The 26,776-nt window shown below is 33.3% G+C and overlaps 2 protein-coding genes across 3 annotated transcripts; both read right to left on the bottom strand.

The window, feature by feature from the left end:
- Positions 1 to 49: 49 nt before the first annotated feature.
- LOC120341134 (putative methyltransferase NSUN7) lies at positions 50 to 18,486 on the bottom strand. Of its 2 annotated transcripts, XM_039409577.2 has the most exons (16): positions 18,190 to 18,485; positions 12,386 to 12,459; positions 11,749 to 11,945; positions 11,008 to 11,242; positions 10,178 to 10,236; positions 8,949 to 9,119; positions 8,056 to 8,168; positions 6,511 to 6,706; positions 6,043 to 6,170; positions 5,297 to 5,490; positions 4,289 to 4,540; positions 3,655 to 3,911; positions 3,164 to 3,300; positions 2,412 to 2,614; positions 1,609 to 1,727; positions 52 to 686 (listed from the first exon to the last, which is right to left on the bottom strand). In XM_039409577.2, exons 1-16 carry the CDS (start codon positions 18,219 to 18,221, stop codon positions 666 to 668), a joined length of 2,388 nt encoding a protein of 795 aa, XP_039265511.2. In that variant the 5' UTR covers positions 18,222 to 18,485; the 3' UTR covers positions 52 to 665. The 2 variants fall into 2 exon arrangements, with proteins under 2 accessions (XP_077975976.1, XP_039265511.2); XM_078119850.1 differs by lacking the exon at positions 1,609 to 1,727 and having other exon boundaries at positions 50 to 686; positions 18,190 to 18,486.
- Positions 18,487 to 22,020: 3,534 nt separating this feature from the next.
- LOC120341142 (uncharacterized) lies at positions 22,021 to 23,871 on the bottom strand. The gene is made up of 2 exons (XM_039409586.2): positions 23,610 to 23,871; positions 22,021 to 23,331 (listed from the first exon to the last, which is right to left on the bottom strand). The coding sequence occupies exons 1-2, from the start codon at positions 23,729 to 23,731 to the stop codon at positions 22,962 to 22,964; spliced, it is 492 nt and encodes a 163-aa protein (XP_039265520.1). The 5' UTR covers positions 23,732 to 23,871; the 3' UTR covers positions 22,021 to 22,961.
- Positions 23,872 to 26,776: the final 2,905 nt, after the last annotated feature.

Raw genomic sequence — 26,776 nt, 5'->3', positions numbered from 1 at the left:
TTGAGGAGAAAAAATATGGTTTCAAAAGTTTATTATTTACAAAATACATCATGTTGGAGAGTAACACATGAAATTAAACAAGGGAGGTATGAAGCAAATTGTGTAGTCACAATGAAGATGTACTGTAAAGAATATTGTGTTAAATAAAAAGTCTTATAATAACATGTTGTAATTTTGAAATACATTGCTTTGGAAATGTGAGAAAAAGCTTATTCCTCTAACACTTGTCATGGATATGTAATAACTAAGTTGTGTGGTGTAGTAATAATTTAAAAGTAAAACTAAACAGTGGAGTAGAAATTAACACTTATGATGAAATAAATGAGGAAGATCATCACAAAATGAAGTATAGTTGGATATGAAACCTACTGCTATCAATAAAAAATCACTACTAGTGGTGAAACCTTAAATGAAGAAATGTGATGTGCTATGCAGGGTAAAATTTTGCATTGAGTATATTTGAGTCTGTCAATTTTAGATGCAAGATATTCGCATTGTAAAATGTACATACATATTAGAAAATTTAGACAGGTATACTTATATTGTTAAACAGATAAAAAAAAATTATGGAAATTATAATAAAACAAATTTCATATTTACAAATCACAATATTAAAACATATTAAATTTAAACAATAAAACAATACTGCCTTCTTTCCAGGGTCATCAATGTCTATGAACCTTCTCCTGCAAGGAAATAAAACTTGGCAATTTAGATACACAACACCACAAGTTTGCAACGAATTTTCATTGAGTTATAAATTGTTAAAGTCTTGGGCGGTTTTAGTATAAACATATCTTTGTAGCTTAGGTCAACTAACAGAAACAATAAACAGCCAAAAATTTGGCTTGGTCTCACTTATAAGTATACGAATTCCATCTTGAAAGTCGTAAACACTCCCGAAATCCCAAAATCTATATGGAGCATGATAAAAAACACACAGGGTAACGCCAAAACCAGAACCGATAAAATTCTGTATAACTGGTTTGTGTATGGTTGTAACCAATGTTCCCTCTAATTTTTTGTAGTATGTGTGCGCAGAAATTTTGGTGTGTGTGCACTTTAGTGGAAATAACTAATATTTGTGCAAAAACCAATGAAGAAATTTTGGCGTTCTAACCGGGTAATAAGTGGGCCAACAACAAACTTTCTCAACCTGCCAACCGAGCACATTGTTACATTACATCGAAATACGTCTGTGCGCAGCCTCTGAAAGCTGTGTGTGCGCGCACACGCGCACACCTTAGAGGAAACACTGGTTGTACTTGTAACCCAAAGTTTCAGAAATCTATGACGATTTGCATAAACTTTATGTTCTCGCTAGCTAGAATATGATCCAAATGACCTGAGACTGATCCAGCCTAATTCTGAATAGCTTCTCAGACGATTTTGAATATCAAAAATTGTTCAACTATACTCTGAGATGAAATTTGTATACTTTTAAGTGAGAGCAAGTGGCATTGCTTGAATTCTCATATAAGATAATGAGAGTCTCTCATATATTACAACCAATTCTAATTATTACTGACTAAATGACATGATCATTACTACAATTTTATACTGTGTTACAAAGCTAAAAAGGTTATAAATGCAAGCAAAATTCCTCACCCTGGATGGTTTTTTCGTATGATCAGGTAATGTTGATTGCTGGAATCTCATTGTGTTTGGTTTATCAAAATCTAAGTTAAGGTTAACATGCGCAACTTCCTCAGACTTCTCTTCAGGAACTTGAAGAAAATAAAGACAATAGAACATGCTACATGCAAATGAAATTGGCTACCAAAGTACATCATGATTTAATAAACTTCAGGCTTAGTGTGATGATTTCATACTACTATTATATTTATTTAATCTTACCACATTCATGTACAAAAATTATGTATTACAGTGATACCTCGAAAGTCAAACTTAATTCGTTTAGCAGTGGTGTTTGACTACTGATCTGTTTGAGTAACTTTTTTATCCATAAGATACGATGGTAGTTATTGGCCCTAATGCCCATGCCCACAAATATGAGGATCGATCTCTTGTTGAATGGTCACAGGTTCGGGTGACGTCATCTCACTCGGCAGCGTGTTTGAGTACCACAGCATTTTTTAATAAAAAAAAATTTTCGACTACCGAATTGATTAAGTATTGAATTGTTTGAAGAATTTTAAGGAATTTTCATTGTTGCAAGTCTAGTAACACTAATAAAATGATCCAATGTTTTCATCTTCATAGTGTTGTCAAACAACATTTTATATGTGAAAATGGCCAATATAACTTCATGCTTCTAGTTTTGTCAATCTATTAATCCACAGTTAAGACAGAATATTACACTAAAAGATCTATTCATTCTGTATATAATGCTATTATATTCTAACATTCAACTCATACAAATAACTAGGATAAGTAAGATAAAAACTTACTTTTTGTGTTGCTATGTTTGGTATTATAGAGTCCAAGTAGTCTGTTTACGTCACTTGCATCAACTGTTTTTGTCTCAGACATCTTGTGAAGAGCTTTTGATGACTTGGAAGGAGACGCAGGTTTGCTTGATTTCCTACCCGAACTAGTATGTGTTGTCTGGCTAGTATTGCTGGTCTTTTTCTTCGGCTTCTTCTTTTCATCACTGTTCAGTTGATAAAATAAATAAGGAATTAGTTTGATAAATTGGAGATAGAAAATAACAGACAGGCTGGGTGGCTCGACGATGTGCTGCATCGTGCTGAGCATTAGGAATACGCTCGTCATCGCACCTCTGAATACCCTGTATGTAAAGCCGATAGAAGGCTTAATCATATGGCGAATCACGGCCTCTCGTCTGGTTACTAATCCATGTCGGGTATGGGATTAGTTAGTTATTTGTTTTCTGATGTGTGGATGGTGGAGGCATCTGTAAGCGACCAGCCTACGGCGGCGAGGAGTCCAGCAATCCTCTTGCACACAATTAACCCCGCATGGGATTTGAACCTGCGAACTCACGCAGGGTAATCACAGGTGCGGTTGCGAGCGTATTCCTAACGCTTAGCACGATGCCCCACACCGCCACGCAGTTATAAGACTGAATCATCTTATATTTATTTACTTTTATTAGAAATAAACACAAAAGCCCATCCCATTATTGCGGAAAATCTTTATCAGCAAATTTTCAGCCATTAAATATAGTAAACAAACTCACTCTGAGTCAACATGCTGTGGCTCCAGTATTGATTTAGTGACTGTTGACTTGATATCAAGATTAGGTAGTGGTTTGACAAGTCCTTTGAGTGCTGCTCTTCTGATAATATCCTTAACAGTTAATTCATCAGTGCCCATCTATATTTGAAAAATATATAAGCGAGTGAAGCAATACAACATTTTACAGTCTATTGCACTTTGAAATGGCAAAATGTACATATTTAAAAACGTAAGATTAAATCAATGTTATTGGTACAAACACTTGAAACGTAATGGTCTCATTGTTCACTTGGCAAACACCAAGTCCTACATTGTATTAGCAGTCTATACCTGCTTATCAATTGATTAAACTGAAATTGTATCAGTGTTCCTGCAACCTTATTTTAAATAATTCATTGATATACAGTTGACCAGTAATGCAAAGCTATGAGAAAAAGATGCTGGCTATCTTATGATAATTACAATAATACTAATTGTACAAAATTCACAAACCTCTCGTGATATGACGGCCAAGAAACAACCATTCATTGTTGGCGATTGTCTGAGGTATAAAAATTTACTTGAAAGAGATTGCATGTTCTGATTTCTCATATCATAATTCATCAGTGGTACAGTTGGGGGACAAATACGGAATGGCATGCTGCCAGATGCATGTTGACGTTGCCACTTGATAGCAGCATTAACAACATGCTCATTTTCTTCTTCATGTACACTTCTTGCCACATAGACGCAAGCTTGAAGGGTGCGAACTGCAAATAATGTAATATATCATTTATATTTTGAGTAGTAATGGTGAAAAGACTATAAATGCATGATATTCAACAGGACATTACATATACATAAAAGACATTTTTTGGTCTCATTCCAAATCTTATTCTAGGTTTTACCTTCCAGAACTCACTACCCAACGCCTATTGTGACAGAGTCATGATAACAACCTAATGGTGTAGTAATTGAATAAGTCATTTCAACCTAACTTCTGGACATCTACACCTATTCGAATATACTTTTCTGCTTTTCCACAGACTTGTTCAGAGTGAACGCAGGAGTGCATATATAATTAAAAGTTCATAAGATATGCGAAAATAATAGACTAAGATTTGACTATCACTTTTATTGTACTTACATTTTAACGCATGCTTCATTGTAGTAAGATGTCTTTTGCCTGCTTCTGTGGCATGATTGTTATGTCTACCATGAGATAAATCTCGCAATATATTGTATGTTTCTTTGTCTCCTTCCATCAACATAAATTCGATTGGATTTGAGACTGCGGTACGAGTACATTGTGGTGTACAAAGAATCAGTTTTAGTCGCTCGAAACGTGGATCACCATCAGAATGTATGTCTTCAAATTTTTCTGACAATAACTTCACATCTGAGAATAAATGACAGAACTTATATTCCACTTTATTTCTCATCACAGCAAACATATCATTTGCAGTCTATTTGCCATTTATTTTTAACAGTCTAACAGTTTTATCATTATTGAGATTCCCATCGATGCCCCTAAACATATGGATTTGATACAATTTTCACATAAAAAACTGATAAGATGGCTTAAGTAACAGTAAGCAACTGACAGCTGACTCAAAGAGAGTTTAAGATAACTAGAACCTGGATGGTTGGGTGGCTAATGGCTAGTTGCTATGAGCTTTATTGTGTGGAAGCTTCTTTTGCCACTGACTTATTTACCTGCTATAATTTTGATGGATAAACAAGATTTAATGATGTATTTATGGGTTAGCAAATAGCAATTAGGATCGTCGTAAAGTTTATTAGCCAAATAGTTGGGGTAAACATATAGTGGGATTCGTGGCAAAACCGATAACAAGAGGTTTACTGCTAAAAATCACCAGCTCATGTGAAGAACATGTGTGAATCACTTGTGTGCAATATTCCCTCATATAATGATCCCACACAAAATTTGAAATTAAGAAAGCTGCACAGCATAAAAAGAAGTACAATAGCAAGATTATTCCTCAAATAGCAATATGCCAACTGCATAGTATTTTCAACAGGTTTAAAGCATATTGTGGAAAACTCACATGAATTCAACAATTACCTGATGAACACACAGTAAGTAACATGGAAACGAGGATCAAATTTTTTTTGGAAAAATTTATACTCATACTTGATATTCCCAGACTGCTGAACATATCTTCCAATTGTGTTCTGTGTGCCGAGTCTCGTACCCCACAAGCATAAACAGTGGGTCGATGCTGTTCTGGGGCTTCATTGTCTTCTTCTGGGTGATCAATAACTCGATGAGCGAGAAGTGGGTGACTGTACATCTTACCCCTTGTCTCGACTTGATTTTTCGTCATGCTGGAATGTGAAGAATAAAAAATAAAAATTAGTGATGAGATATGAAGTAGTTTTAAATTTTTTTATTATTTCAACAAGAATTTGTTCAAATCAAGGTTGTGCCCACTATCTCATAATTCGGCTCGCATCGTGCTGAGCATTAGAAATACGCACACCACCTCTGATTACCCTGCGTGGTTCACAAGTTCGAACCCCACAGGGGTTTATTATGTGCGAGACAATTGCTGAACTGCTCGCCGCCATAGGGTAGTTCACGTAACCGCTGGCCGGTTACGGCTTCCTCCACCATCAATTCCATGCATCTGAAAACAAATACCTGGCTAACTAATCTCATACCGGACATGAACTGGTAACGGGACAAGAGGCTGTTGTTCACCGTATAATTAAGCCATCTTATCGACTTTCCTCTCCCTTGGAAGAAAAAAAAAGGTAAATCCTTTCCTATTACCAGTATTCCATATATTATTCTAAACATTGAATAAAACAAAATTTGGCTTAGTTAACTACCTACACATTGAATGTTATAAAACATTGACAATACTTTCAACTCACTTGTGGAGAATAATAGCAAGATGAGCTGTAGTTAATCCCGAAGCAACTTCTGTATGTAATATGTCATATTCATCATCTTCTGTCAGTAAAGATGAGATTGCTTGAACTGCAAGACTGCTGGTTTTATCCTGAATACAAAAGTTGCATTTCTTAGAAGTTATTTAATAAAAGAGTTTTTAATATTCAGTGACTGTTGAGTATGGTGAGTCCTATTACACGTAACAACATAAAAAAAATCTCACAGAGATTGCACTCTATGATATAGTTCTTTAGTGACCAAATTTAAAATGTTATGTTGTACAGCAAAGCAAACTTTGCTAAATTGACACATATGTACATTATTAGATTCACAATGAAAAAGATGTGAACAATCTGGTTCATTCCAGTCTCAACCAGAATTTTGTTTTTTTATCATACAATTTCAAAACCCCGAATCCGACTGTATCATTACCAAATGTATGAACATACCTGTAATATTAACAATCCATCTGACACAATTTCCAGACTTTTCAAAGCTTCTTTCTGGTCCCATGGAAACAGAACAACATCTTCACAATGTGAGTCTCGGTGAAAATATTTTCCACGAAGAGGCAGCAGATTTTCTTGTTTACCACAAACTTCGCAATAACCAAGTTCAACAAGTTTCTTTGCAACATCATCAACACTATTAAGAAAGTTGAGTTGAAGTTAGATTTTACTGTGCATCAAAACTATATTATAATATTTCCTCTCCCTCGAAACAAATATGTAAGTAAATTCTATCCTATCCTAACTCTACAAACTTATTTAATTATGAACTTATACATGTTTTATGACCACCGTCAACATATTTACCAGAATGAACATTAGTTATGAAATAATCGTTTAAACCTTGAATTGTAAATTTTATTGTTCGATAAATACCAAGTTCTAATTTGAAGATAAAGAAACCTCCATTTTATTGCCAGTAAACCAAGAAAAAATATCTATTTATGAGCTTCCAACACACATATGCCGATAATACTATAAATCAGATATAACCCATGGAGAGCAAAAGTTAGAGGGTCAAATGACGCTGTCCATTTATAATGTGTGGAGTCTAAACAAATTCCAAAAGCTAATAAATCTCAATTGCTTCATCACACTTTATGAGAAGGCTTTAGTATTTACACAGTTGAAGAATAAATACCATGAATCAAAGGCATTTATCAATGAGCATTATTATCCCATCTATTATGAAAAGGTATAAAGTCCAGTATTATAATATCAAAGGGTCAATAATTTATGTCAACAATGATAGTAGGCAGTTTTTCTTATTTTTAATTTTATACCGATATGAAATAAAGTGTTTTGAAATAGCTAGCAACATTGAATTTTCAAGACATGATTCCAATGAAATGGTTGGGATTAGTAACTTTAATACAATTTGCACGATATATGCCAATGATAATTAAAATAAAAAATTTACAAAAGTCTTTACAGAATTTAAATCCCATCACAGTTTCTAAACCTCTTTAATACAATGATTTTAGGATTCTGAATGCCTGAACACTTTAAACTGGATTCACTCCATGCATCTGAACAAGTAACTGGTTAACTATTTCTATACCAACATGGACCAGTAACTGAACTATCGGGATCATGGTTCGTCAGATGATTAAGTCGTCTTATTGACTTTTCACTCTCCAGGATATATATGAATACAATAAAATTACAATATTTTTGTAAAGCAATTTATAATTTGGAGATTTTATTTTCGATTAGGCATTAAACGAGGAGATGACTTTCACCGTCTAATGCAAAACAATGCTTTTGGCATACTCAAACTTTCAAGCCTTATTCCAACTATACATGTTAGTTTAATAGGCATCCCATTCGAGAACGCATAATCAAATCTGATTTAACTGTACATTAAAAAGGTTTTCACACAGAAGTACTTTTGCAGCTATACCCAATACAGCATTGAATTTATTGTTCATAAAGAAAAAACAATCGTTCTGCAATTGTTTTATTTATATCTGATCAAGTTCTTACCTAGTTTTTAATGTGTTGACCCAAGTACTCTGTGGAAGAGTTGAAGCACATTTTTCTTGTTGTCTCACTGTTTCAGGTAAAACATAGTCAATAGACAATGACTGATTTTTTACCTGAAAATGCAAAGAAAATAACACTGAAATTTGTAAATAGTGTATAAAATTTCATATTTATTCTCGGAGATAGATTGCTGATAAGACACGCCCCAGCCTCTTGTTTATTAACAAGTTTCTGTTGCCATGGGAATAGTTAACCAGTTATTTATTTCAGATACACAAACTTGGTGATGGAGGAATCTGCAACTGGCCAGCAAGTCCATCAACCTCTATACAGCAGTGATAAATCGATTAATCCTCTCACGCATAATTATCCCTTGGACAATATTAAAACCTGCGACCCCGCATAGGATTAACAGAGGTGTGATGGTTAGCATGATAATGAAGCATCAACTGCAGAACACAATGCACTAACCCTATTCACGCAAGACGACCATATTAAAATCTACTCATAAATACGGTATATCCCCGTATATAAGCCGACCCCACTAAGAACGATCCTAAAATGGTGAATTTATAAAAATTCCCATATAAGCCGACTCTACGAATCTTAACACGCCGATCATGTGTATGACAACCAATCAAAGACTGTTATCGCTGTCATAGCGTACCAAGTGCTGCTTCATGTATATGCGTGCACGCTCTTATCATGAAAAACATGATTGGAGAGCATGGTTCGAGTTGTAGCTGTTGGAATTGACTTAGCATGTCATGTCAAAGGATGAATAAAGAGTATAACAACTTTATTGGAAGTTTTTTCAAATCGAAAGAAATGAGACAAGAGTGTATATCGTAATATTACTGGGATAATTTTGATAATACAAATTAAACACAAACCCTGCATTTTGCAAGAGCTGCAGCAAGTCTAATCTTGTGATCATAAAGAGCATTTTCAACAACTGCAATCTCTTGATCAATTTCTTCACCAATGACTCGACATCTTGGAGCCCATTTTCTGTTCTGATAATCGTACAACATCACAACCACTAATGCCATCTGATCATCGGCCTGAAAAAATAAAGATTTTGATCAATAAATAACTACAAAATTTAATTCGTCTGCAAAGTAGAGTCGTAAATGAGAAATTCAGACAATTTTCGTGAGAAAAATTTGACACAATTTGTAATTTTAATATTCACTTAACCTTAATTTGTACATTTAAGCAATATTCGAAATTTTATTGAAACTTACCGTAAACAAAAAAAGTATAAAAATCATAATTCTGAAATGGCTTCTCAACAGTAACTCGCAACATTTTTATATGACATATTTATAAACTACTCGGCCACCTGGCCCACTTCGCACAGCGATAATCCACTTAATTCTATGTTGAAGGTTCATGACTTTGCTTTGAGAAAATTTTCTCAAATGTTGTGTTTAAACATATCATCCCAAGTTTCAATCATTCCAACATGTAAAATGGAACAATGACAAAATAGTCCATGAAAGTGAAACAACAGAACTAATTTAGGTTTGAAGATGTTATTGCGTGAAAACACAAATTTTACCGCCTGTAACATGAATCGTTGTTAAGCATGTAAACTTATGATACTTCATTCAACACTGGTTGTTTGGAGTAGATGTCAAGGGCTATTCAATAGAAGTGGTTTTTCAAGTATGTATTGTGGATTATTTCAGATGAAAGCCAACTTCCGATAACTAACAAAGTGAGAAATATTAAATAATGTCGAAATGAGAAATAATCCAAATATTGAAATTATCATTTCAATTGACATGAAAACAGAAATTTCAGAAAAACTGGAATATTTTGATTAATAATAATCATTCTAGTTTTGGTCGAATTAGGTCGATTTGTGTGAGAAATTCAATTTGTCAAGTGAAACGTTACAAAAATATATTTGTGTTAGTGTGTGGCAAAATTTAAATCAATCGGGATAGTTGTTTTCACTCTTTCTACAGTATGCTTGCAGTATAAGGATACAAATACAGCAGCAGAAAAGTACAGAAGGATAAGTAGTCCTACAGCAACCCAATCAATCACTTTCATTAAAGTTAATTTTGTAAACACATATATAAATCATACAAAGAAAGAGAGAATTTCTCACCATTGGATGAGCAAACAAAAATGAACTGTTGATTAATATTTCTTCAAGAAGTTCCTGGTCTGGAATAAAATATTATACTTTAACAATATTGACACCATACACATATATAGTTTATGAAATATGCTTACCAGTAGTTAGAGAGAAACCTTAAAAGAAAAATACAATACTTATCTGTGAGAAAATACAGTAGTTAAAAATGAAATTCATTTAAACATAACGGTATATGACACACTTTACTTAAAAATGATTCTAACATAGAGAAATGTCTAATTGCTTTCTAATACGGACAGACTTTTAGCAATATGAGCAACGATTGAAAAAGGTATTCAGAAACCAAACAGTCAGAACATTAGGCAAAATTGAATTTACTAAATTTGGAGAATTTATATTGATTAATCCACTTTTTCCATTCATGCAAATTTTTGTCATATTTTTTTACCCCTGTGCTCTGATCAAGGAAATGCAGTCAATCTTACCCAATATGCTCACCACTAAATAATAATATCAAGATAGTGAAGTAAACAACAGTACATATCTTATAAACGAAGTACATAAAAAGAATTTGTAACAAAGCACATTACACTAACACAAATGTATTTCTTTAACGTTTCATCGACCAAAGCCAGATTTCCTCAGACAAGCAGTTTACAACCATGGTTGCAGAAATACATTCGTGTAAGTGTGCAGCAGGAATATTGAATTGGATAGAATAGTCATGTTTATTCACGCTACAGCATCCTTGCAGTATACGCATACGAATCCACTTGCATTGGGGCATAAGGATAAGAAGTTAGTCTCACGCAACCCAACTCAAAGCACATCTAACTTACATTTCAATGCCTGATAAGCAAGCTCAAATGCTTGTCTTTTTATTTTAGGTGTTCCAAACTTCAATGGTTCCCTGTCTTCATCTTTTGTTTTCCCATATTGTATCAAACTTTGTCCGCCATCTTTTTTTATTGCAAGTCGCTCGAAAATCATTGCCGCAGCTTCATATACATTATTCGAATAACCATATGGTTCACCGGCCAGAAAATTTGGTATACTGCGATATCGTCTGTAATTCTGTGAATAGGGATTTGTTTGAAATTACTCAACTTTAAATAGAAACGTTTGAGTGGGTACATTTAATAATCTTGTTTTGGATGAATTTGAGTGAGAAAAATAAATTTTTGATTCTCTTTTTGTCATAGAAAGCTTATTGGTACCTATTTTTAACTTGCCTTGAGTGAGTCATTAGCTCCTGTGTGAGTGCTCATAACCTTGCTTTGAGCAAATTTTCATAAAAATGTGATAAAAAATTTTCTAAGTAATTATATAGCATAATCATAACACCATCAAGTAAAATATCAATTTCAATTATTCACAATTTGCAAAATTCAAATATAGTTAGTCAATAATAGGATAATCCAAGAAGACAAACCATGGTAGTAATCATACGAGTTCCTACATAATAAAAATATATAGAATCCATTAAATTATCAAATATCGCAAATTTGGAAGTGGCATACCCTAAAAGAAACACCTAATTTTCAAAATTCAGAATCACGAACAAATCTTCACAAACAAACCTCAAGTCCAGGTTTAGTCATCCATATTGGGAGTTTGCCAAAGGTAGAATTGAGAAGGGTTCCATCACTATGACGATGTAATGTTGATCTGGAATCTTTCCATCTATTCTCGTCTTCATTCTTATTTTCATATTGAAAAAGCATGGAAGATGAAGCTCCTCCTCCACGCCCTTGAGATCGATATACTATTTTTGCATCTGAAGATAAAAAAAAAAGCTAAAAAGTGGCATAATATAGTACTCATTAGTTCTATTTCATCTATCATAGCTCGCTTGCAACGTTTCTATTTTAATATGTTGAAATATGCTTGAACAAAATATGAACTGTGCTTAAATTCTGAATCTTTAAATTAAAATAGGCAATTTGTTACAAAATTTTACAGAAACCACAAAATTTAGCTGCATAAAATGTAAATTTTAATAAAATTTTGTGCTATTATGTGATTCCCCAACTGCTAATTTTCTTATAAAAGTGATTTCTTTAATTATGTGTTATCTTAGGATAGAATAAACTAGGTTCGTTTCTTACCTAACAATATAAGTTATTCTAAGATAAACAATATAATAATAATTTTTTTAATAATCCAACACCTAAGAGTAATTTGAAAATGTTAAAAATGACAACCTTCAATACTAACCATGCAAAGAACGATCTGTATATCCAAGGATAGTATCAGAAGCAGCTGGCACTCTTGCCATATCATGTACTGTCCTGTATAATATATAAAAAAATTTGTAATAACAAACAAAATATTACTATCTAGTATAAAATGTTGCCAGATGCAGTAATCAGATTAGTGTCCATCAGTGTTAACTCTAAGCGAATTATGAGTGCGAAAGTGCTTCGCAGTCGAAAAAAAAAGTGCGAAAGTGCTTTTGCCGATTTTAACAAGTTAGGTGCTCTAGCCTCTCATATAACCCACTTAACACGGCATAGATACTCGAAAAAGTGCTCCTCCGGTTAATATTATGAATTAAAGAGAAGCCTTTCCGTTAACCTAGTTCCCTTTAAGCGAATTCATGTTTAATTAAAACAAGCGAATTCATCGGCAACGAAAAGACATCATCTGCTAACACTTGCCGCGAACAAAACTTTCATGCAATGTATCACGGTGTCAGTTGCTTACTCGCGTGAACAGCAAAGGCTTTCACATTTGTTACTCCTTCCATCTAACAGACAACGATTAATACACGTAGGCTGGAAACCATATTAGTTACAGGGTGGATCATTTGTACAAATCCCGTGCAAAATAATTCCCCCCCCCCCCCCCCAAATATAAATAGCAAATCAACTAATTAGAGTTAGGTGCGCTGGAAATTCAACTTTTCGATTTATCCCTAAACCTAATGTGATAAATATTAATTTGTGATTTTGAACCACTTTGAAAGTCGCCACCCGCTGTTTTAAAAGATAGGTTAACCTACGTTCCCTCCAACAAAATATTACACAGGATACTCCCCTGTTTTAGGAGATAGGTTGACCTACTTTCCTTTTAAACTTTTTTCTCCGAAATATTACACAAGATCACTTTGAAAATCCTCCCGTTTCCTGAGCTAGCGTGACCTAATTTCTCATTTACATTTATATTATACTATTTCAGAGCTTACCCAAAGACAAGTAATTTTTAAATGTCGACATGCCTTGGTTTGCGTGCGAGTTAGTTTAAATCAGACAGAAAACATCATATATTGGCAAAATGTTTAATAATGTCATGTACTTTCAGCATTCATAAATAGCACTCTTTGTAATGCTGCTGACCTAGTATCAAATATTCGCATCACAACGCCACCTGCGAGGTTTCCATATATTTCAATTACACTAATAGGAACGATGACACCAAAGAGTTTTCTTTTGCGAAGGTACACGAAATATAACGAGGGTGATTCTTGAAAAAAACATGAATATAAAAAATAAACGAATGATATGATAGTGGATCCCAAATAATTTTGAGAGTGTCTCGAAATACCAATCCATTTGATAAATAATTTTTATTCGACCACATGAACGATGATATACGCATTCTCAGATATCGGACATCCAGTCGCGATATTCAATCGTTCATATGCACTAATCTCACATTAATAGTAATTGCTACCCACGTTTGTAAAGTTTAGAAACCAACAAACAGAAAATAACTTATCCTAAAACACAATTAAAACTCAGTCGGCAATAAATTCGTCGCCAAGACGATGCCATACAAAACAAAAAAGATTTGGTCGCGAGAGTTACGTTAGATGACTGCAAAACGACGTTTGTTTTTTAAGCAGAATGTAAAACAATCAAATTAAAAAACGGGAGTTACGACGCCCTTAACACATCGTGTGTATTAAACTTCCCTGGTTAAGTACTATTATTATTGTACTTATACACCTGTTGGAGTATTTCGGACAATTTCGAATTTAAAATTAATGAAAGCCCGACATATAATAAAGACGCAAAAGTAAAATGAACATTTATTGTAAAAGTTATTATTTAAGAAAGACAACATGATCGTACAATTCCGCCCAAACCTCGATGTTCGCAAGTGAGATGATAAATAAATACTTCCCTGTATTCGAGCAATTAACTTTAGCGTATCGTTGTTCTGCCAACAAACAGCCGGGTGCAAAATATTTCCGTCCTGTGATATGCTCACAAATATTCTCGATATTAATATCATACCCTCGCGTATGTACTCTCTATTAGCTCTTTAGTGATCCCTTCCATCCTTGGCCAAGTCATGTTTCGAATATTTTATTCGACCATGAACATTTTATTCGACCATACATGGCCGGCGGGATGTTAAAATTGTAAACAAGAGAGAGTCGCAACAATCGCGAATTTCGTTTTGTTGCGCCTGTTATCGTCGAAAATGATTACATTTGTTGTATTTTGAGGCATTTAAGCAGTAATAATTAGGGCATGACATCATCAAAATCGTCAAGTGAGATTTTGAAATTGCAAATTCCGTAAATAAAATTGTGAATTACTCGGTAACGAATTCAGCTTCAATGACCGTCGGGGTATTGTTTTGTTGAAAATTATAATTAATGTGAGAGCGCCAAAAACATACAGTCCATACCGATGCGACTGCAATTTATATGGCCGCACTTGGTGTGGCGCGTTTATTAATAGTGTAAAATAAATTAAACGAATATCAATTATAACCAAGCCTGTCAGCGTGTTTATTTTCTGTGGGCAAGAATCGTAAAATACCATCTTGAGACAAATTCACTTCTATTATAAAATCTAATTTTTCAGTTATTATCGTTATACAAATAACGTGTGGCAACTTTTTAATTTATCGTCGACCAAAAACCGCCCCACACTCGTCCAAACGTGTGTCAAGCTTGACCGACAGGAACAGATTCATCGACGACTTTAATTAGGGAAAATATGTATTTTGTTGGTAATGCAAAATAAATGTAACAACGCATTTTTTTGTGATAAAACTTTGTATTTTCGGAAACGGATTGCCTTGAAGGGTAAAATTTGATCTAAATTAATCGCAAAAATGTTTTATTTTAAATGTAACAAAACACATTTTGTGATATAACCTTGTATTTTCGAATACGGATGTCCTGAAAAATAAAATATGATCTAAATTAATCGCAAAAATGTTTTATTTTAAATGTAACAAAACAAATTTTTCGCAATACAACTGTATTTTCCGATACCGGGTGTCATGAAGAGTAAAATTTTGTATTTTCGAAAACGGGGCGTCATGAAATATATTAATCTAATGTTTTATCTATCGTCTAACTAACGTCTGGTACACATCATTTTCGGGGAGAACTCTAGCCCGCGAAACGTCATTTAATTTAAAATAGAGAATGTTCCACGCATTCCAAAACGGAAAATCACCAGTAAGTCGACAGGGATTCAACCCTCCGAATTTAGTATTCTATATCCCCCCGTGTCAGAAATTTCTGAAGATTGGAACAAAGAACCCGTCAAACCGCCGCGGAAGAAGGGGAGTATTTTTTGCACTAATAATTAGGGCGTGACATTATCAAAATCATCAAGAAACTGGTGAATTTTCAAATTCCATAAATAAAATTGTGAATTGCTCGGTAACATTTTAGCTATAATTATCGCCGGGGTATTGTTTTGTTGAAAACATGTTGAAACTTGAGGGAATTAGTTACAATTAGCGCCTGACCTCTATTAGGCACTCGAGCACTCGAAAAAAAAAGCACTCGAGTCCAATCTTTTCAGCATTAAGTCGCATACGTAAAATATCCTGTAAAAGAAGTGCTGTTCATTAACGTTATCTCGTCCTATGACCACGCAGAAATGCCTTTATTGCCGAATTATTCAATCACTATTTTAAATCAACATTCAGGATTGGCACAATTTCAGATTTGCCAAGTTTATCACCATAGAAAAACATGAGTAAGTTAATTATCGTCTTAATGAATATCAGCATCACGGTATCGACAATAATATTACCATTCGCATAAAATTGGGACCGTAAATTTACAAATCTTGATAGGTAATATTAAAGCCAACGCAAATGTTAATTTGAGTCCCCAATGTCTTCAACAGCTGTTGCCGATGTGAACAAACGGGTAAACCCGAAATATAAAACTTCGATGTCCGCCGACCCGCAAGAATTCATATTTGTAAAAAAGAGAGGGCGGGAATATAGATTAACAAAACCTGGATATCGCCGCCAAAACGATGGGTGACAAGAACATTTAGCAATTACAACGGAATTAACCAGTAAAAAGGCTTTGTTGCCGATTTTTTAATGTTTCACCCGTACTCGCATATCAATGAGAAATAGTTGTTTAAATATCGCAAAATGCCACGTGCTTTCAACATTGTGATTACAATAAAATGGCACTTAATGGTATTTTGTGAATTTGGTGATTTTGCAAATCTGTGACATGCTGCTAAAAGTTTCGTCTGATTTGAAAATCGTGCACTTTGGTCACAATACATCCAAAGTGACTATAACACTTTACTAACACTTTTATAGTCATTTTGAATTCAAGGATATCATTGATAGTCACATGACCACTTTCGTTAAAAGAAAGGCACTGGTAGTATTCCAACATCTGGTTTCAAAGACGCGGAGCGTTTTTGCGGGAGAAGCGGAATCGGTGTGCTTGTATAATAATCATATTATAAACAAGAATTTTGCCGTTAATGCAAAAGCTTTATCTCCTATGTCTGCATCTCATAGGTTAGAATTCTGGTAAATATCGTTATGATATGCAGAATTGAGTTACAAAAGTACTAGTATGTTACTTATTTGTCAACTTAATAGTCGAAAATATTTGTTAACTTTGAATTTTTATTCCATTCAAAATCGGAAAAAAGTGCTATTTCTCTTCAAAATCGGAAAAAAGTGCTATTTCGCAGTCCCTAAAAAAAGTTGCGAAAGTGCTTCGCAATTTTCGCAAAAAAGTGCGCTAATAGTGAACACTGGTGTCCATGTCATGAAAAGAAATGTACACTGTGTTTTCATACCATCAATCAAACAATGTATCCAGAATGTATCAAATAGGCAATTATGTTCAAAAATTATTATTATTTCAATTCATAACTATGGTAGATTCTTGTTTTTGGACAGAAAATATTAAAATTCGTTCGATGCTCCAAAGACAATAAGTCGTGGAAAAGCAATCAAAAAACAACAATGAGTATCTATGCTATCTTGAATTATTGAATTCATTTTTTGTAAATTTATGTCATGAAAGCATGACACTATTGTATCAAAATATTATTCTTTATTAATATATTAAAAACATCATAATCTGTCAATTGTATTGTAATGGAGAACAATAGAAGGTTGGGGATAATGTAACCCATATGACAAACAATGTCGGATTTGAATGGATTTGTACAATAAATATGACGGCTTATCATAATATATGACAAAATAAATTGTTTTGATTTTATTTAGGGTTTAAAATTTAATATTTTTATCATTAGAATACTGAGATAAACAAAATATTTTAGAAGAAAATAAAAGTGTATGGTTTTTAATATGAATCATAATGCATTTCCGGAAAGCTCTGGCAATTTTCTGTTAAGTTTGCATTGTTTCTACAATGCATGCTTGATAAAATTTATTTAGAGGAAAAGTTGGGATGAGAAATAGTATTAAAATATACCAGACTTTTACATGTGATCAATTTAGCATTCAAAATGAGTTAAATGAGTCACATTTTGCTTATCTATATTCTCAAAATGAAAGTGAAAATGGCACATCAATTCTAATTTATTATTTTAGAATTTCAATTTACAAATTTAAAGGATAATGATGCCAGATCAGTTAGATATTTACAGCCCATCATTTGACTTGGGAAATTTTGGTTTAGTCTAGGAGTTATTTTTTGTAATAAACGCTTATCCCAGTATCCAACACACAGCAATACTAAGGCAAATACAGAAATAACAAAATAAAGAAAATGATAACAAAAATGTTTCAATAAATTCAGCATACAATACCTTCTGGTGCTTCTTTCCTTTGTAGATAACATGTTCTATCACGTAGAGTAAACAAATGTTAGAATATACTACGTGAAAATTTTCTGCAATTATATCATCAGTAAAATTTCATTTTCAACGATCTGGTAACTTTATCTGATACATGAATTGCCGCTAATCGATAAAATTGTCACAATATTGCGTTATTGTCCATTCTCATCCTGTCAACCAAGACACCGATAATTTGAAAATCACTCAATTATGGCACTGTATAATTACACTATCTCACGATATGACAGCGAACAAAATTATGAAATTCTTAAAATCTAAAAATCCATGAAATCAGTGAAATGTGACCACATGCATTGTAACTATGGTTACGAAGACGATCGATTATCGTTGAAGCGAAATTGCAAATATTATTGACCTTTCAACTCTTCATCGTTACCAACTGAGAATGTTATAATCTAAAAACCAAATAACCAGACGTTTTGACATAATATTAAGTCTTTCATAGTCTTCTAGAATGTGATTAAATTCGAATTTGATCTATATCATCATATGTCAATTTTTGAGCATTAAACTGCCCTAAAGTGGGAAGGTGTCCTTATAAATTCATTCAGCTGGCATTCTCCACGAAGTTAATGTTTCACTGACCATATTCCGAAAGTTCAATTTACAATATAAATTCTGTGGAAATTTCCGAAGTTTGCTTATGCGGTCGCTTCCAAATTTCTAATCGCAACAACAATTTCTCCCTGGCGCCCGCTTATATAAACAAGATCTTGATAAACACATTGAGCCTACACCACATTATATACATTCACAATAATGACGTCATATTAACTAAAGGGTCATCAAAACACTGGTTGACAATCGGTGACCATAAGTAGAAGATGAAACGAAAAACACTTCGTCCAAAGATTATCAGAGTTTACGGATCTGTTCGTTGTAACCCGACGCTACTGGAGCCTTCTTCAAGCCAAATACTTCACGTGGAGAATGGATCACGTTCGGTTTTACGTGATGTTTTGTCAGCTATTTCAACAAATGCCTTTGTTTACTATCAATGTTTTATTATTAGTGTAGGACAAAGACACTCTACGTGCGGTAGTCAGCGCATAGGTCCGTAGATTATAGAAATGTCCAAAAGTAATAACAAAAATATATTCCATACGTAAAAAACAAACCTTGATTTTATTTTATTTTTCGTATATAACTGTATCAAAATGAATGGAACATTCGTTATAAGCAACTATATCAGTATTGCTGATTGCTTCTATTCAATGCTATCTAGTATACAAACGTAATTCAAACATGTTGAAAACGAAGTGTACATATGAACTGTTTTTTATTATGTTGCTGTTGTTCATCTTGTTAGAATTAATTTTTTTTTGTTATTATGTTTGTCTCTTTATTGAATGCGAAGTAGAACTAGTGATTGTTATCACTGGGGAAAGTCGCTTTTATCCGTGACTGATCTACCAACCAGATTCATTATTTATTTAAAAGACCCGATATTTCGACAAAAAAATTGCAGCATTTTTCATTTAAAACGGAACACTTTTATTCCCCCATTGCTCGACCGCCTTTATATTGCTTGTCCGCTGATCATTTCATCAAGTTCGGTGCCTTACTGTATCAGTACTATCTGACCACTGTTGTTGTTGCCATTGCGCGCCTTGGGTGTCAATTTGTTGAGCTCAGACCATCTTTTAACCTTCTCACAAACATTAGCGTCAAAGACACTCATCGCATGTTTTTCATTCAGTCATTCAAAAATATAATGAATACAAGACGTTTGATAGAAATTTGTTGAACAATGCCTTATCTAGAAATCCATTTCGTGATAGCCATAGTCGTTGTTGTATTTAATTTATATGCCTACAGTGCCATAACCACCGCTAACGGGAGAACCATATTATAAGCATTAAAAATATAATATAAAAATAACAATAGCAACTTACGGTGATAAAATAAAAAAAATTAAATTTTCCAAATATATACTAACAGACATGACCCAATCCGATAGTTGAATTTGATTTTGGATCTATACGGACTTGCATCCCACTCATCCAGTTGGACACAAAATGGACCTGTGGATCGTTTTGTTATTATGTTGTTGTTGGTATTCTTCTTGTGATTGTTGTGGAAAAATCACTTTCTCTCAAACAACCGTACCACTTATTTTGAAATTTTCAGTGGTAGTTTGTAGCTAGAAGGCTATTCATTTTAAACATTTCTGTGGGTTCAATGGAATTCATTTGTCTCTATGAATTCATGTGTGATGACGTCATCAAAATTGCGCACCCTGTGGCATTCGCTATCGCTCCGTTCTGGTGGCTAATCGAAGTCGGGAAGTTTGGAGTAGGTACTAGTCTAGTACTGTTAAAGATTTCATACCCGTACTAATTCGTTTTGGCTTTTGTGTCCATATATTAGAGAATTGGTCTCTTGTTTCATGTTGTAACGAATTAAATACGAGACATTGCGCACGACAGAAACCAAGCGATATCCTTCGATGTCGTCAATGGAATTTGATCAGATGCTTCAAACAATGACAGATTATCCTGAATAACGAATAACAGAGACAATTCAACAACGCCGTTTTGTTTCTCTCGTCGGAAGTGATGAGCGTCTTTTTGTAAATGTTCAGTAATTTGTAAAATGTAACTTGAGATTTCTCAAAAGAGATCTAATAACTAACCCTATGATAATCTATCAATTGTTCATCATGTAATATCAGTACGAGGCAGCCTTCTACTGATATTGCTCTACACACGTTCGTAACGAAAAAGTAAAAAAAAACTCTACTTCTATAGAAATTGACAATAAAGAAAACGTAACAGTAATGACGCTATTTTCAAGCATTTCGATCAAATCGTGATATTTTCTTGGAAACAAATGGTGTGTATGGTGTTTCCGTGCTGTTGAAAATATTTCAAATCTGAAACAGAGCTCAAAATCGGAAAATAATGTACCCGCTCTGCTGGTCAACGTTGTATATCAGTTGTTGAACACGAAATGGACCTATCGATCGTTTTTGTAATATTTTGCTATTAGAATTATTTTTTCTCTTGATGTTATGATAAAAATCTCATTTCTCTTTAATGAACCAATGGCTTTCAAATTTTCAGTGGCGAAAATCGTTGTTGTCGCTAGAAGATACTTTGATTCATTTTTTATAATTTCTATGGAATCTCTGGGATTTGTTTTTTTGTGTGTGATGAGCCTTGATGACGTCGTCAATCTTAAATATTGCGCACCTTTTGCGTTCGCGATATTTGCTGTTAGGTTCCGCTACGGCATGTCAACAGATCTTGTACCACGCGACAGATTTTTTGATATGAGTACGGTCACGGTACGCAACCGAGTGTCTAGTGTTGTGTACTTCTGGTGATCGTGGCGTAACAATTTTTGCATATGTTATTTCCGACTCCTACCTGACTACGGCATCCAAAAATGACGTCAATACGACAATGATATAAGTAACGTAATTTTTGGATGACGTAGTCAGGGAGGGGTCAGGAATGACATATGCAAAATTTATGCCGCCGTGCCTACTACCGCACTGTAAATACTTGTGGCACTAAACTACACTGGACCAACAGGGAGAATTGTGGGTCAAATATTTCGTTTTGGTCTTTGCAAAAAACATTTTTAACATGTTGCATCTTGTGTTGCTAACAAATAGAAGATCTTGGTCCTTTCCTATGTAGACAAAGCGATGCAATTTGGAGAGACATGTGGTTCGTGAAGTAATTGAGAGGGTGCCTTGATTTAAAATATTTGAAGTTATATCTAGAATGTTGTATATTGCCGGTGCTGTAAATAATCAACATTAATACAGTATTTCATAATTCGATTTTATTCATTTCTTGCATCGTTGAAAACATTTCTTAGTATTTCAAAAGCATGAATGGAAAGCATAGTGGAAATGAAATATTAATATACCATTACTAATGCGTGCTCAGCTACTTTCAAATGTGTCACCGACTACACAATACATATCAACTACAAAACTATGGATTTATCAGAAGTTGATTTGCTCATAAAACCACTGAATTACAGATAACTAAACAATGACATCCATGCATTTTGTTCGTGAAAAAACGTGCGCAAACGTGAATAACACATTTTTGCCTTTTATTATATATCGCTGCCATCAATTAGTGCAAGAGGTATGTTTTTGAGGCGAGTGTTTCTCATCATTTACAAAAATACCATCAGTATTTATAACGATTCATATGTATATATTCTAAATCAAAGTTTTATTGAGTACCATTTACTTCGATGCACCAAGGGACTACCATACCAAAATTACCAAGTTTTAACAAAATGGTTACAAAACTGAATTCACTACAATCTATAGTAAGAATGAGATCTGATTGTTACAGATGTCATGGCTTTGCAAGCACCAAAAAATCGTTTAATAAATTTAGTTACAGTGGGGTGTCTACGACAATTAGAAATTTTGAGCATATGAGATAATAATTGAAATACTAATATTGAGGAAAATAATGGATGTTGACTTCTTCATTGGCATTGGGTTTGCCACTCACCAAATTTTGCAATTTAGATATAAAAATATTTTAATCACCATATATAAACATTCAATCAGGTACACTTATGATATAAAATCCCAAACTTTCTATATAATTCATAGGCAAATTATTACAATCACAGGATTTAGTTTAGTTAGATAAAATTCGATGCTGTAAATTTGAAAGATTATCGTTTTAATATATCGAAAAGTATTCGTTGGCCTATTCATCAAATTCTTTACTAGAATATTATGCATCATCGTCTTTTGAAACAGTACCTTGGTCATTGAGTACATTCGGCTCTCTTTTCGTAGTGTCGCGGGGGATTAAAATGTCTTTAATATTGAATAACTCAGTGTCATTTTCCTCATAATTAGTTGAGTCATTAAAAATATCTTTCAATGGAGGGGGGTAATCATACGATCCAGGGACATCTTCATCGTATGCCTCCATAATTTCAATTGGTGCAGTAACTACATCACTTTGATCTTCAGCTACGCAAGGAGGTTCCCAAAACTTGTTGTCTTCGCCTTTAGCAAAACTATCAAAACGATTTTCTTCTTTAACGAAAATCCATTTTGTTATTCCGTTGTTGTCAGTAATTTCAATGGTGTAATACCTGAAAACAGAAGGTGGCCTGTAACGGATTCATACCTCTACCATACTCTACCGTGAAAAAGAAAGTGAGTTCGGCAATCTAAGATATAGTTTTTATGAATGAGGTAATAAAAATTTAGTAGATGATATAGCAACATTTTTTCTTTCTTCACATTCTTCCTTAAAAGTATTCAATGCGTTAACTACATTGAATTTAATACATATTCATAATTTTGATATTATTTTATTAATAGATCATTTAAGTTTTCTCATTTCAATCATATTTAACAAAATACAAACCTTGGAATCTGTATTAGAGTTTCCCCGTGAATAATCATACAGACAATAGCAAAAAGTATAAAAATTAGAACAAGATTTTCTTTTTCTAACAAAGTTCTTCTGCTGACTTCTTTTAGCTGCATTTTTCTAATAAAAACTAGATTATAAAAGCAAGCAATGTTCTCTCCTAGAATAGTTAAGAACAATGCACCACTTTAAAGTCCTGATAAGCCAATCGATGACCACGTACATATCATAAACTCGTTGTATCGATTCCCAATTGTGCTGTTAACAACAAACAGTAAATTAACATACATTGGAGTCAATTAGCAAACACGAAATTATGTAAATCATACATATCGACTTGTGTATATGTGGCAAATCAGATGTAGCTAGAATACCTATCATATACCCAGGCAAAATAGGTCGGATTAGTATGTATAGTTGTCTTTATCAATGTAATTTTTATAAATTCTACGAAATTGAAAAATAAACAACTTTTTTAACAGTATAACTATTGGCTTGTTATACGCATAAGTACTTTAAAGTGGTCTCTAAAGCGACTAGTTGAGTTGTGAAAATGAGTGAAATTTTTTGACATTCATACCGGCATCAAGTCAATGACTGAAAAATTATCGTTGCACACGTATCCCCCGTTACTGTCTGATAATTTGATTTTTTAGATGAACAGTCCACTTTCATTTTGAGCGAAACTTTTTTGTTTATAATACCATTATAACTAAAAAACTATTTTGATTCTTGTGCTCCCATTCATTTACAATCTAGAATTCATGTATATAATATATATTTGTTTAGTTTATCCAACTCGTATCTTTCAATTTTGAAACGGGAAACAAATATGTCTTCCAGAAAAGGCTATAATCCTTGTAATATAGTTTAAAACATCACTAAATCTGATCAACTTTATCAAACAACTAAATAATTGACTTGTCATGTTGTAGAGAAGTATTGAACTTTAATGGGCTCAGAAATGAATAATATATAAAGTTTGATTAGATTGTTACTCTTTGCCGAGTACTTTTGCATAAAAGTCATTAGCTGAATAATTATTCAAATTGATCTTGTGTAACGATAATGAGCTTGATGTTCTTCTTGTTAGTCGCTTGTACAACAGTCTCTTAGTAAATTTGCATCCCAGACAAGATTTATCGTTTTCAATGTCTGGTTGAACTCATGTCCAGTTTAAGACCACCACTTTCTTCACACGTACGTCATTGATAAAGAAAATGAAGCAATTCGCGTTTTTCAAAAATTGCAGTAGCCTCTACGCGGCTATTAGGGCTGTCCCGAGTTAACATGTAAAATACCTCAAAATTAGATTATACATTTCTTTAAAACGGCATATGTAGACTCACTATTGTATTATAGGTGGAATGTAAATTCTTTCCTTCATTTTAAGCAACAGGAGATTGGTAGATTGAAAGACTAAAAAAATCAATCTCGTAATCCTGGAAACAGTTTATGATGTGAGAAATCTCAATATAATAATTATATTTGTTCGTTGTAGATATTATTGGAAAATGAAAATATAAATCAAAAAATATTTAGCGATTTTTTTACTGTTGTTGACGGTGGTCTGGAATTCTTCATTTAAAAAAGGGTAATCAATGCGGTAATATGAAAAAAAATAATCGCACTTGTAGGAGCCTGGAAAGTCCAAAGCCCGGTCGCCGGATGACAATTACGTACTCAATAAACACACAATTTACCGACAGAAGACAAACCTGATTGCACAACAAAATTTCGCGTGTTTCGGTAGCCAGGCGTTTACGATGGCAGAAAAATAGGTCCAACGGTGGTATATATAGGAAACCACTGATCTTGAATACTGTATATTTCAGAATTCATAAGTATGTTAGCCATATTTATAACATTTTCAGTTGTGTTATAGTTTTTTTTTTTTTTTATCAATTCATTTTAGTAGGCAAAATATAGGGATCTCTATGGTCCAAGGAAACTAAATAGTAATAGTCTTCTTGCGACTTCTTTAAATAATGGAAATTCGAAATTGATTGGATCATTACTTGAGGAAAAATTGCCGAAAATAAAAATATTATAGAGCATGGAAGTTCGATAGTTATTCGCCAGCCTGCTCATTTTGACATATCTTCTTTAGTAAAATCAAAATTTATCACATGCAAATGATAAGGCAACGATCATGTATTAACATTTTTTTATACAGATATATATTGTAATATAAAATTATATATTTATTTTCTCGTTTTCCCTAATTATGATGCAATGCGATGATTGAAATGAATTAATATTTATTTTGTTTAGTTGAATGCTAGCATGTTTTATACTAGAATTTTGTAACCGAGTAAACATGTATAATCAACCTCAAATTTAAATTAAAATCAGTATAAAAATTTATTCGCTAGGTTTTACATTTTATCAAACAATTATCAAGGGAATTTCTGTCTTACTCAAGATTTCTCAGTTTATTACAAACACTACTCCAAATCTATAGTACAATAAAGTATAACGACATATTTCTATTAAATTCCTTTTTCGCGAAAATAAGAAATGATTTGAGTGGAAACTTTATCACAATACTTCAACTTCGGATCAATTTGCGCATTTCTATTTTTTTAAAGAAAGTGGCGTATCTATTCAGAATTGGCAACATTTGTTAAATTTCATCAATAATAATTAAGGGTGTAAGTAAAACGAACTCATTTAAATCTTACAACATTTTCATTGCGGATAAATTATTTATTATCGGAACAATTAACCGAAATTAAGCCCTTTTCGGTGACCTTCTAGATAAAAAAAATATCTTGATGTGCGCACGATCGTAATATCCGAAGATTGTCTCTAAGGTTGGAAACGAACCAACAGTTATGAACACGTGAAAATTTTCGGTACAATTTGTATGATCGTAAATTGACATTTCATTCAGTACCAAGATTGGCATTTATGGCATTTTTTAGTCTCATATCTAATAAATTCTTGGAGCTTATGTACATATTTGAATGAATCCATCTAAGATGAATAACGTAACGTGTTATGAATAGTGTTAGCTTGATTGATGCGTTGGCAGTAACATGAATACATACAATGCATTTCATATTTATGATAGTCACTGATACTTACAAAGTATAGTAAAAAATGGAATGAATAAAACCATTTGAAAAGGCTATACTTGAATACATTATCATATTCTG

Source organism: Styela clava, chromosome 14 (assembly GCF_964204865.1).
Source record: "Styela clava chromosome 14, kaStyClav1.hap1.2, whole genome shotgun sequence".
NCBI classification, from domain to species: domain Eukaryota; kingdom Metazoa; phylum Chordata; class Ascidiacea; order Stolidobranchia; family Styelidae; genus Styela; species Styela clava.
This window is presented reverse-complemented; position numbering and strand designations above follow the sequence as displayed.